Below are 13,544 nucleotides of genomic sequence, written 5' to 3'. Positions count from 1 at the left end.
CCATAAAATAACTAAATGTTATTTTTATTTTAAAATATAAATTAACTAAATTAAATTATTTTTTATTTAGGTAAATTGTGGGTGGCCACAATGTGACTGTTTAGCATTACTCAATTTTATTATATTAAAGTGAATCATTTTTTCAAGTCCCAACACATTTATTTGACATTTTATTAAAACTAATGTAACCAAAAGTGATGTAGAGTCTTGTAGGACAGAGGAATCGACGTGAATTTAATTACCACATAAGTAGCGTATTGGTGTGTCGTCTACTATATATGTAATGTAATGCAGGGTGGGGTCCATGTGATGTTAGGGCGCGAAGTATATATAGTAGTATGTATATTACAAATCCATATATATCTTAGTACACTAAATACGACTGCTGTGTTTCCTCTACACAATCATTTGCTTGTGTTGGTTAAATCTATGGAGCACGAGCAGAATGAAGCAGCAGTGCAAGTGGCTCATTCGAGCTCGGAGCTGGAAAAGGTGCTGTCAGACATGGATTTGGCATGGTCGACGCGATACAAGAAGGCCTCCTGGATTGAGCTCAAACTCCTCTTCAAACTCGCCGCGCCCGCCGTCATGATGTACCTCATCAACAACTCCATGTCCATGTCCACTCGCATCTTCTCCGGCCACCTCGGCAACCTCGAGTTCGCCGCCGCCTGTCTCGGCAATCAAGGCATCCAACTATTCGCCTACGGCCTCCTCGTAATTAAGCTAGCGCTACATATATATCTCTCTCTTCTCTATCATCTAATGAATGAAATTAATTAATTAAATGACCTAATTTTGCAGCTCGGAATGGGGAGCGCCGTGGAAACCCTCTGCGGGCAGGCGTACGGCGCAGGGCGGTACGAAATGCTAGGCGTCTACCTGCAGCGCGCCACGGTGGTGCTGACGCTCTTCAGCCTCCCCATCGTGGTGGTTTACCTGCTGTCGCGGCAGCTCCTGCTGGCGATCGGCGAGGAGAAGCAGGTGGCGGAGCTGGCGTCGGTGTTCGTGTACGGGCTGATCCCGCAGGTGTTCGCGTACGCTGTCAATTTTCCGATACAGAAGTTCCTGCAGGCGCAGAGCATCGTGGGGCCGAGCGCGGCGATTTCGGTGGCGACGCTGGCGGTGCATCTAGGTCTGAGCTGGACGGCAGTGTACAGGATAGGGATGGGGCTGTTTGGGGCGGCGCTGGTGCTGAGCCTGTCGTGGTGGATAATCGTGGCGGGACAAGTCGCGTACATATTGAGGAGCCAACGGTGTAAGGAGACGTGGAGGGGATTAAAGTGGGAGGCGCTGACGGGTGTGGGGGACTTTGTCAAGCTGTCGATTGGTTCCGCGGTGATGCTGTGCTTGGAGGCGTGGTACTTTCAGGTACTAGTCTTGGTAGCCGGCTTGCTCCAGGATCCTCAACTCTCTTTGGATGCTCTTTCTGTATGGTTAGTTACTCTTACTCCCACTCACATATGCATCATTATTATCATCTACTTCATCCGTCCTTGAAATAAGTTCATCTTTGGAGACGACACGAGTTTTAAGAAAATGTTGTAAAGTGTATTGATACTGGAGAAAAAATATTATAATTGGAAGTTGTGAAAAGGTATTGAGAGCGGTGAAAAAGTGAAAAGTAAGAATAAATAAGTATTATTAGTGGTGAAGTAGTTGTCCAAAAATGGAAAGAAAGAAATAGGAACTTATTTGGGGACGTCCTAAAAAGGAAAAAGGGGAACTTATTTTAGGGACGGAGGGAGTATTTCATACCTACACTTACCAATTAAAATATATATATCCTAAAAATTACTCCTTCCGTCCCATTTGTATTGACCCCTTACTTTTGAATACGGAGATTAAGAAAGTCTTTATTTATGAGTTAAGTAGGTGGAGTGTTTTACTTTTATCCCACTTAGCAGTTTTTATTTTTGCTATTTTAAAAAATAGATTAATACAATTGGAACAACCTAAAATGACAAGGGATTATCTTTTTTCTTCTTAAAAACTTTCAGGAGAATATATATACGGGGATTTAGATTTAGTCCCTCGTGTAAAAGTAAACACTTACTCTCAGCAGATCACCTAAATGCATCACTAACTCTAAATTTAGGCTAAAATAATTGAAAATGAGATAAAAAATGCATCCAACAGTTCCCCTAAATTGGATGGGGCCCATAAAAAATTTTACACCTACCTAAATTCAATCTTAAATTTACACCAACCTAAATTTATTTTAAGCTTATAATTAGTAGGGGCCACACATAATTATTGTTTTTATGTAGAAAATAGGAGATCTGATGCATGCATTTATAAAATCGGGATCCTAAAATTAAATAGGGAAGTTTTAGGGAGGAATATAGAAACATAATTTTGGGATTTCTGCTGGGAGTGATACACCATAAAAATATAAGGAATCTCCCGGGAAAGTTGTTTTTTACTCCACTTGATATACTTTTAACTAGTCAACTATATAGATGTTTTCATCTTTTTACTTTTGATGAGTGCTTATATATAGGGAGATTGATTACATTGAAAATCGTAAATTAAAATGAAAATTGAGAACATTGAATTGACATGTGAAATTCTGAATTCATTATATAATTAACTGCATTTAGAAAAAATGAAAAAAAAAAAATCGCTTCCTCTAAAATTCAAACTCAAGTAGTGTATTTATCCATCAAAATGATACATTCATTATAGATCTTCATGATCCAATAATTGAAAATGATTCCTCGTTTTTATTTTAAATAAAAATTTTCATTTGAACCTCTCCATACATATATAGAGAATGGTTTCAATGAGAATGGTTGTATGTTGTGAGAATGAGATTATATGAGCTTTTAATAATACATGAATAACCAACTATTGAAACTTGGATTTGAATCTTAGAGGGAACATAAATTTTACCAATTAATTGAATTGCGGCTATATTCATATAGTACAAATAGTTTATTCAACACTATATATTCGCTTATTCGTTATTCTCATTTATCATGAAAATAGTCATTCTCATTATAATTAACCTAACCCTTTATATACATAGTCATCCATACGTGCCAAAAAAATATATAGTATATTAGATTTATTAGGAGAAATTCAAAATTTAAAATTAATTTCTAAATGAGTTTTCACGTTTAGCAGGCATTTAGCTTTGTGTTTGTGCAACTTAATGTAAATACTACCATTTACAAGAACTTATATGCGGATCAAACTATTTTTCACTTTAGTACTATAATAGAGCTAGCAAGACGTAAATTTCCATTTTCATGTACTTCCTCCACTTTAAAGAACTTACTTTTAGAAAAACTATTTTGTTTCAAAGTAGTTGATAACTTGATATTTTGGGAATTTGAAAGGGAATTATGTTTTATCTTCCTATATATGTGTATATATATTACCCTGAATTTAAAGAGGATTGATAATTTGTTTTGAAGAAACGGAATTGGCCATTTGGGAACTGAAACTCAATCATTACTTCATTCATTAATACGAAAGGCACAAGTGGTTTTAGTAATAATGTCTTGAAAACACTATTAATTTTGTCTAAAACATCAACACAATGTATCATAAATGTGTGGTTACTAAGATTTTGGGCCTTTTATGCAGCATGTCAATAAATGGGCTGCTATTCATGGTCGCAATCGGATTTAATGCTGCTGCCAGGTTGCTTGCTTTCACCTCTTATATAATTTCCATGTTATCTGATCGACCGCTGCTTGCAATCAACAATCTAAATATCACAATTACTCATTATTTAACGCTTAGTTTTTTTTTAATTATTGAACAACTAATTTAAAAGACAGTAGGGATAGTAAACTTACGAGATTTTTGATCTCAAGCAGTAATCACTTTATAACTAGACCAACACATGCATACATAATTTTTTAATTTTTTTAGACTATACATATATAACCCTTAATTAATTATACTGTAGGTCACAACTCGAAACAATTTAAAAAAGATACAGCATGTTAGATAATTTAAAATAAAACAAAAAGAATGAGGAAACATGCATGTTTAAATATATAGGATAGGCGGTTTTTCAGATGTAAAAAAATAGTGAAAATATTGACGAAGACTGGAAGAGGTAAAAGTGCAGTGTGAGGGTAGGGAATGAGATCGGAGCAGGGCACAGCAAGGCTGCGGCGTTCTCGGTGGTTGTGGTGAATTTGGTGTCCCTGGTGGTGGCGGTGATCGAGGCTATGGTGGTGCTGTCGCAGCGCCACGTCATCAGTTACGTGTTCACCGGCGGTGAAAGAGTGGCGAATGCAGTGGCGGATCTCTGTCCTCTCTTAGCAGTCACCCTCATATTAAACGGCCTCCAACCGGTCTTGTCTGGTAATATCCCTTCCCTACCTATCTACTACTCCCTCCGTTCCACTGTGGGTGGCTCAAAATTTTTCGGCACAAAAATTATGTAAATAGATTGAAAGCGGTAGGACCTACATTTTTTTAAATGTTAAAATTTTTTATTTATGGAAACGTGCCACTTATGGAACAACCCAAAATGAAATACAGACCACTTTTAATGAGACGAAGGGAGTATTTTACATTATCCTCTGTATTATATGTTGGACTTTCACTCACCTTTTTTGAACCTTTAATACTTGTTCTAAAACACTGCTTTCTTTGATTCTTCTTTTCTTGTTTGGAGCATTAATGCAGCACAAACAATGAAATAATTAATTAAACGTAATGGGAATTTTGAAGGAGTGGCGGTGGGGTGTGGATGGCAGGCATTTGTGGCATATGTGAATGTAGGTTGCTACTATGTGGTGGGAATTCCACTAGGATGCATTCTTGGCTTTAAATTTAATCTTGGGGTTAAGGTAAGAACATTACAGTTACATATATAAATAATACTAATCCTATTCCTAAGCAAGAAATGGGATATGAGTGGGCAGGGCATCTGGGGCGGCATGATCGGAGGGACGATGATGCAAACTTTCATCCTACTGTGGGTCACTTTCCGTACGGACTGGAATAAAGAGGTATGCATGTTCATGTCAAATAAAACTTGTGCATGCATCCACATTTACAGCAGTAGTGGTGCAGGTGGAGAAAGCCAAGAAACGTTTGGACAAGTGGCAGGATATTAAAGAGCCTCTGCTGGTGAAGGACTAAAAGTGGTTGGACAAGTTTATGATGCCTGTGTTTCCATCAACACCAGAACTGATGATACACACCATATATGTAGCTTAATTATGCCACTCCTGCTTCAGAAAATAAATAAATGAGAAACGATGAGTTATTTTCTTTTTTGTTTCCCACTCCAATGGGCTGCTAAATGCTAATCCTTCAACCCGACCCACTATATTTTTACATGACCCGTCGGACCTAACCCGAAGCAACAGCTTTAAATGGGACATTTACTTTGATTGACAAAATAATAAGACTATTCCTTATTTACTTGGATGGATTACAACTTTAGAATATTTTAAGGCCTTTGACTATTTATATCATTTAAACTAATTTTATTTTATTTTGTCTCATTAAAAGAGAGATTAAAGAAATTCTATAGATCAATCACCTCATAAGTGTTGTACTAACATTTGAGTATCTGACTGGCCATTTATACTAGAAAGAACCTATTTTATCACTTCATTGTCTGTGTGTGAATGTGAATTGTCTCGATACAGACAACTCAGAAACAAAAATAAATATATTCCTCGACAAACTAGTTATCATGCATAATAAATATGACAGAGGAAAAGAAATGCAAAAGGTATGTGCATCAAAATCGATTCTTGATATTAATGACACCAGTTAAATACCAAACGAGATTCAAGATATTTCAAGCAATCATGTGTAACAAGTGACAAACAAGGCTCAAGGCAGTAGGGCCAACAAACATATGTTGCCGCCTTGTGTTTCTATCCAAAACTTCATTCCAATATCACCAAAACAAAGATGACTGCTCGAAACGTTTTAATTTTACACTTACCTGATAAAAGCACCACACCATATTATTCATCTCCCTATATAAAGTAGCACTCATTGAAAAATGATTCGCAATGGGCAAACTGATATGCTATGGTCTCACTTAAAGTGAACCTCAACTATGTCAACTGTTGAAGGTTTCAGCAAACAGCTACTGCAAATTGGAGAAATAGCCGTCAGTCGAGTGCAGGCTTTTGGTTCCATTACATCCCAAAAGATGGGAGAGAGAGGAAACTCACAGATTTTGGATGAGAAGGATGGCCGACGATGCAAAAACACCATAAATCCACAACAACAGCTTTCCTGGACTTGGTTTGTAGAATCAAAGTCCTGTTCAAAGACACGTCAATCAACTTCCATATCATCCCCTTTACTTCTCACGTCTGATTCTTTGTCGTGCTTGGATTCCGTCGCATGTTTGTACACCCTAAAACATTATCTTAGGTAAATAAATTGACATAAAGATTATTAAAAAAAAAAAAAAAAAAAGCAATTCCAACAGATTCCCCAAATTACAAGGAGAATGTGGTATCTGACGTTGAAGATCATTTCACAAGATAATGATGAATCTTATGTTAGTGCTGATATGATTATAGTATAAACAGAATCCAAGAAGGCTTGTATTATAAGACAATGTTCCCCTCTATGAATATATCCAGAGAATTGGAATTCCCCTGTACGTAATTAGGTGGTGTTTGCAGACTCGATCTCTCTATTCAGCCAAAGAGAATCAAATTTGAGGCAGGTGGAAAATAAGAGAAACGTATTAAAGTCTGTTATGATTAGCCAATTATAAACAGGCATGAACTATATGTTTCAGTGACTATAGGGGTTCCAGACATACGCATGTAAAGCATCAGCTTTCCTTGTTATTTCACTGGACCAAAGTACTGGATCTGCATTCTTAGGCAGTAAATCTTGCTGCAGTCTTTTCTCTTGGAGCCACAGCTCTGCTTTATTGCACTCTCCAATAACCTTCAAAGATTGAAGTGAAGATAATAGTGAATTTTTTTTAATGAATTAAATGGACATATTACCATAAACAATTAAATCCAAATGATTTTATGTTAAAAGGGAATTTACTGCATCTCTTGCACTTGGTGAAAGTGATCCTACAGCCATCCGAAACTCCTTGATGCAGTTCAATAGGTTTCTAGTTGCCTGTTCCCTGGCTGCCTCATCTTTATATCGATTTTCAATTGGATCGACCATCTGATAAATATTGGGAATGATAAATAAATGGAGAGCTACAAATTCGAGAAGATAACAAACAAACTCAACAAACCTTTTTCAAATCCTGTAACCTTTCAGTATAGACAAATTCTGACTCATCATCTCCATCTCCATAAATCCACTCTTCAGTTTGTTGCAAGTTACTGGAAATTGTGCCTTTTTCAAAATCAGTGACAAAGCTCCGGTATGTATCTAAAAGCTGTTGAAATAATAATATTAAATAAAATATTATGGGACTTCCAGAAAAGGGCAATAATACAGCACTAGAACATTGTTCAAAGATGCAACACCATCAAGAATCTCGGGCAAGAGTATTGCATACATGACAAGTAACCAATTAAAAACAACAAAATGTCATTACTCTACAGTCCCCTATAAGAGGTGGACACCAGCCAGTCTTATATGCAGGAAACATATTCTAGCATTTGATCTGGCAACCAAATGATATATTTTTTTAGTATTTTGGACCATCTACTTTTACTTGAACGGTTACGGAGCCTTATTAGCCATTCACCATTAGGCATTAGGCATTGGTGATGAAAACCAAAAGTTGTGATACTGGCACTCTGCTTCTCGTGAAATTCAATACAAATTGAACATTGTCATGATAACTGAATCAATAAAAAATACCAGTAAACAATATAAGAGTACAAAACAACCAACAAAAAGAAACACGTCTGCACCTTGTTTCGCGTTTCATATACATAAGCCTCCAGTGCATTTTTCTTCTCTTTGGTCCTTTCCATCTTTATGTCTTGCTGAGCAAACTGTAGCTCTTTCTGTTGAGCTCGGTAGAGCTCATCAGGTGCCATTCCACCATATATATTCTCATCAACAAGTATGTTCTCTCGTCTGACAGCCTTTAGCCGTCTGATCTCATGACCCTACAATAGAGAACCATAGTATTTTGACAACCATATAAGCTTTAGGAGTTGAAGAAAATAATAAGCTTCGCATGATCAATCATGTGAACTCTCAACATGCTGCGCTACTTCAAAGAAATCCTTTGTATATATTACTAAATCATCAGAAGCGACAGGAGAACTGATTGTCATTTTTTATAGAGGAAAATTGCAAAATCGTTTTTCAAAACAGACCAGTTAAAGAGAACAACAAATGATGGTAAAGAGGACAGATGGTAATACTGTAAGCCTGATGAAGCAGTATAACACAGAACAAATGAGTCATTTCTTGTATCAAATAAACTATCAAAATGTGGAAAAAAATTCTCATGAGTAGACTAATATGCAGCTCAGCAAGAGTGTTCAACAAGGGTTTAACCAGACTTACAAGAGGACCATTTGATTTCTTAGATGACTCAGAATTGCTAGGCTCTAAATTTGAATGGGCATCAATATTGTTGTTTCCAGAAGAATCGTCCACATGATCGCCTACCAGCTGCATAGAGATGTATAAGTTCCCATAAAACTTGGCACCACACTATTGAGGCTCCTAATTTGATATGCTAATAACATGACACAGACGCACACTTACAGAGGCAGAATCTATAGAGACAATTCCATGCAGATTTAGCTGAACTTTGACTTTAATCTTTGTCCTTCTCTCATTGGGAACTCTGAATGGCCCAATCTGCATAGTGGACATTTTTAGATAAAGAAAAAGGTATCAAGATGTAATGTTCAAAGACTTAAAGAGACAATTAAGAACCTCAAACCTAGAAAGCAGACTAGGAAATATGTGAACAACCCGAACCTCTAAACCTACCATCTTCGAGTCTCTTGGTATACAGTTAGGCCATTTGCTTTGACTTTAAGTTCAAAAGCTTCATCTAATAAGCAAATAGTAAAGAATTCAAAGATTCCCCTTTCTGATTCTTTCCTCAAGGTTTCAGTTTGTAAGTCCCTCTGATTAACAGAATTTTCCATCAAATTGCACTAGTGCGACTGATACTGTGGCAGAAACCTGATTCAAAGTTCAAGCATTGTACTCGAGAGTAATTGTCCTGTCGTAGATCATTATTGTAGTGTCACACTAGCATTTTGACTATCTTCTAATGATTTACCCATGATCCAACAAGAAGTATGTCCAATTTATATATCAGCATTAATTCTGAATGCAAATGCAACACATCATGAACAACCAAATCTCTAAATCATACCATAAAAACATGTCACTATGTAGATTATTTACTGCAAGAATAAATATAATACATTCCACTCTTCTGGGAAACAGCAGTCTGATTCTGTGTTCAGAAGTACCACAAGTGGCTCTGAAATTTTGGCTTTAAAGCCAAAATTAAATTATGAAAAATCATTTCTCTAAAACATTACCACAAAAGGTTGGAAGATGTCCTAGAATTTTCACTTTCATGGGAAGCAGCAATCTGACAGAGCTTGAAAGTCAAATTAAAGATCACTCCCTCTCTCCCTCCCTCCTTTCATTTAGTTCCAAAAAAAGTTGATTGTTTTGAGTAGTTGAATAACTTGATGGAGCTAACCGTATAAGAGCTGATTCTTGTTGAGACGCCAGAAGGCAACTCATTTTGATTTGCATAGTAAGCTTCCATGTGAAATATATCATTTCTGTACAATGTAAGAATCTTCGTACTTGGAAAAAAATTGCCTTTAGGAAACAACTGTCCATCAGCTAAGTGAACTGCCCCTTCATCTGATCCAAATGCAATTGAGAAAGGAAAGCAGTCCTCTACCTGCAAATAAGGGGCAGATGAGTGACTAGGAGAACATTATCTTCCATGATCCCTACAAGGGCTCTCTACTCTTTCATCGGGACTATATTGCATACAGGTGCGAGATAAATACGATTTTAAGTAACACACCGCATATTCTTCTTTCCATTTTCTCCATATGGTTATTTCTCTCTTTTTATTCAGCTGGCTTGCAGGTAAGATTGGTGGCTAAGGGCTGTAAGGCTGAAGGACAGTGATAGGAGGCTAAACCAGGTCCAGTTTCCAATTTTTAATTCTTTGGTTACAGTAAGTAAGACCACTGTTCCAGAAAATCACTAGAGGGTGAGAACCTTAATATAATGTTATTATAAATTAACTTTCTTCTATAGGTTGGACACATACATCTCAACTATTTGTCCATGTCAGCTAGCTTCTTTTGATTAGCACAGATGACATAATTATCGAAGTGTTAACAATCTTCTTGTCTGCAATAAATCAACGCAAGCAAAAATGATTTGTAAACTACCACCAGCTGAAGTGGGCTAGATCCAAGGCTATAAAATAAGTAGATTTCAATTTCATTATGCATGTGTACAACTAAAGTTCTCTTAAAAGTCATCATCAGTATATAATTAGCACATTTATTTTTTTCCTGTAACTCTGTTATTCTTTTTTGGTAAATTAGAAAGACTAATAATTGCTGGGGACGTAAAACATAAACCTATTAATTGATCCAAAACCATTCAACCAATATTTAAAGGCACGAACGAGTACGGGTACCAAAACACTGTTGCAGCGGTAGCATGGAGCATTTGTTCTGTAGTTACCAAGAACTGGGAATCGGGAAGAAAAAAGAACTCACGAACCAGTTGATTTCAAATTATCATTCATATTCTGAACACTAAACTTAAGAACTAGAAACTTCCCAGCATTTGCTAGTTATTTGCAAATATTGTTTTGGATTAGCCCATACTATAGTTAGCTAGTCATGCCCCAATATGATTATTAAGCAGAGTGAAGCTCCAATTGTAAATGAACTAATTCTCACTCTGAAACAGCACCAAACCTGAAGATTTCCCTTACATATAGATTTAAAATCCAGGACAATGTGTTTCATAAAATGGAAAAACCACAAGGAAGGTTTAGAAGATGAAGATTATAGATCTCTGTTTGCTGAGCAATTATAAGTGGGAACTGAAGCATCCATACATATTTTCAAAATATTAATTAAATTTTAATCGATGGCGAAACATTAGATGCATGTGAATAACTGCATAAAACAAACCTCATACTCTCTCACTCGGAATATGGGGCTTAACATTGCACACTGAAGGGCACAGCCACGAGCGACACACTCACTCGCATTCAGAGTCCTGCCAGGCTCCTTTCTAAAAAGTGAATTTACCATCTTTGTAATGGCAGGTATCCGAGAACCTGACCCGACAAGCTCAACAGTGTGAATATTCTCAACACTCAAACCTGATTCAAGCAAAGCCTTGCGACATGGAATGCTAATCCTTTCCAGCAATGCAGAAGCCAATTGCTCAAACTCATCTCTTTTGATGTATCCTTTGACGTCTTTCTCTTCCATCAAGCACTCAATATTCAGCGGTGCCTCTGGGTTAGCACTCAAAACTTTCTTCAATTTCTCACAAGCTGCTCTCAGCCTTATAGAAGCCCGAGTACTTGAATAAACATCAATATTGTATTGTTCCCTAAACAGGGCAGCAAAATGTTTAACCAGAACTTCATCAAAGTCTCTTCCTCCTAAGTTGCTGTCAAATGCATGGGATAATACCTTCATATGCCCAGGTTCAAATGACACCACAGAAACTTGTGTATCACTGTGACCAACATCTACGAACACAACATTTGCTGGACCCCCGTTTGGGAACTCTGATTTGTATATACCATAACCCAGTCCAACAGCAGTACAGTCATGCATCAACCTTACTGGACTCAACCCTGCAATCTCCGCTGCATGCAAATATGCACGTCTCTGCAAAGCCGTGAAGTAACATGGTACACCAATTACACAATTGGAAATCTGCATCTCAAGATTTTTCTCTGCGATCTGCTTTAGGTGTGCGAACAGCATTGCCAATATCTGTACAGGGGTAAAAGTGTGTCTTTCATTCAAGTATTGCAGGTGAATCAGGATTCCTCCATCAGGTCCCTCCGATGTCTCAAATGGTAGCAATCTTAGGTCATCCTGCACAGAAGGTTCACTAAAATTCCGACCAATTAACCTCTTGACCTGAGATACAGTCGACTTGGGATGCATAGTTGCAGATGCAGCCCCAGCAGAACCCAGAAACCTCTGCTTTTCCCCAAACGAAACCACTGCCGGGTTTTCTCGTTTTGACTCATCATTCAATAAGACATCAATTCCTCGTTGCTTAGCTACTGCTATAACCAGATTCTCATTTCCGATGTCAAACCCCACTACACTCATCTCCATCTTATATAAACCTCAACTTGTGGCTAACAACATGGAATTCGAGACCAAATCACAGGTTCAAACCCTACAGCCAAATACCCCAAGCGAGACATCATATTCAGACCTCATGATGCAAAGCAAATCCAATCATTTACACAACATTATCATCATGTATAGATATCAATTTCATAGCCTATTCTTTAAAATAAATTCTAAAAACTACGGCAAAAATTTGACTAAATAGTTGTTTCAATTTGCAGCATTAGCCTGACATCTTTATATGCTAGATTCCGTACAAGTATAAAATGGGTAATAAATTGCGGGTTATGAATACGTGGCCCAAACAAATGAATGTAGTCGAATAATTGACGTTGAAAGGATTGATACATGAAACATACCTCTACTACGGTCACCGGAAAGATATAATCAGAAACCCTAAAACTCTGAAGGAGATAAGAAGACGGATGACTGCAGAAATGCCCTTAATTTCTTGCAAATTCAGAAATGAATTTCTTGCAAATCAAGGGCGAAGAATATTTCGAAGATACTTTCCTTATATACCTTGTACCGATTCTGCGTAACATCAACACGAGAATTTTTTTATTTTTATTTTCTTCTGATTTAATGTTTCACCTTTGATGTCAAAAACTATATTCTGGATAGTTGGCAGACAATGCTGAAAAATCGAACTTTAATCGCATATCTATTTGGATTATTAGTGTTTTACATATATATAGAACTTTTAACATTTTTATAGGGAAAAGTTGCAGATTAACCCCCGAAGTAGTAGCCCCTATAGCGTAAAACCTCCCTTAGTCACTGTGTGTGCAACTAAACGCCTGAACTCCGAAAAAATTGTGCAAATTCTCTCTCCGACCTAACGTCGTTAGCAGCTGCTAGTCAACTCTTTTTTTTTTAATTAACTCTCATCTCTCTCACTCAGCCCTCCTTCTCTTTCGGCCACTAGGGGTGTAATCGAGCCGAGCCGAATAGTGTCTTGTTCAAGCTTGGTTCGTTTAGCTAATCGAGCTGTTTGATTAATTATCGATCGAGCTTTAATCGAGTCGAATACAGTGCCGAGCCTAATCGAGCTTTATAAATTTAAATTTTTATTTAAAATTTTAGTTATTTTCCTAATACATAAGTTAATTTTCAAATATATAAGTTATTTTGATTCATAAAAATAGTATATTTACTATTTTCTTGTAAATAAATGATGTTAATTAGATACTTAATCCAAATATTACTACATATAATATAAAATATAGTAAGACATTTAATGAATAATCTTATGTT

General features: G+C 36.9%; 2 protein-coding genes across 8 annotated transcripts; one reads left to right on the top strand and one right to left on the bottom strand.

The window, feature by feature from the left end:
* Positions 1-304: 304 nt before the first annotated feature.
* On the top strand, positions 305-5,244 carry LOC130985749 (protein DETOXIFICATION 40-like). Its single transcript, XM_057908857.1, has 7 exons — positions 305-717; positions 805-1,436; positions 3,595-3,651; positions 4,088-4,326; positions 4,699-4,817; positions 4,893-4,979; positions 5,044-5,244. The coding sequence occupies exons 1-7, from the start codon at positions 310-312 to the stop codon at positions 5,110-5,112; spliced, it is 1,611 nt and encodes a 536-aa protein (XP_057764840.1). The 5' UTR covers positions 305-309; the 3' UTR covers positions 5,113-5,244.
* On the bottom strand, positions 4,813-12,950 carry LOC130985742 (heat shock 70 kDa protein 16). Of its 7 annotated transcripts, none has more exons than XR_009089072.1 (12): positions 12,647-12,948; positions 11,094-12,333; positions 9,620-9,829; positions 8,650-8,751; positions 8,452-8,559; positions 7,845-8,045; positions 7,214-7,360; positions 7,012-7,140; positions 6,773-6,903; positions 6,168-6,355; positions 5,933-6,082; positions 4,813-5,201 (listed from the first exon to the last, which is right to left on the bottom strand). XR_009089072.1 is itself a non-coding variant. In XM_057908848.1 (10 exons), the coding sequence occupies exons 2-10, from the start codon at positions 12,267-12,269 to the stop codon at positions 6,274-6,276; spliced, it is 2,280 nt and encodes a 759-aa protein (XP_057764831.1). In that variant the 5' UTR covers positions 12,270-12,333; positions 12,647-12,948; the 3' UTR covers positions 5,719-6,273. The 7 variants fall into 7 exon arrangements, 1 of the variants encoding a protein (XP_057764831.1); XR_009089074.1 differs by having other exon boundaries at positions 8,656-8,751; XR_009089073.1 differs by lacking the exon at positions 4,813-5,201 and having other exon boundaries at positions 5,719-6,082; positions 8,656-8,751; positions 12,647-12,950.
* Positions 12,951-13,544: the final 594 nt, after the last annotated feature.

The sequence above is a fragment of the Salvia miltiorrhiza genome, chromosome 5 (assembly GCF_028751815.1).
Source record: "Salvia miltiorrhiza cultivar Shanhuang (shh) chromosome 5, IMPLAD_Smil_shh, whole genome shotgun sequence".
Lineage (NCBI taxonomy): Eukaryota > Viridiplantae > Streptophyta > Magnoliopsida > Lamiales > Lamiaceae > Salvia > Salvia miltiorrhiza.
This window is presented reverse-complemented; position numbering and strand designations above follow the sequence as displayed.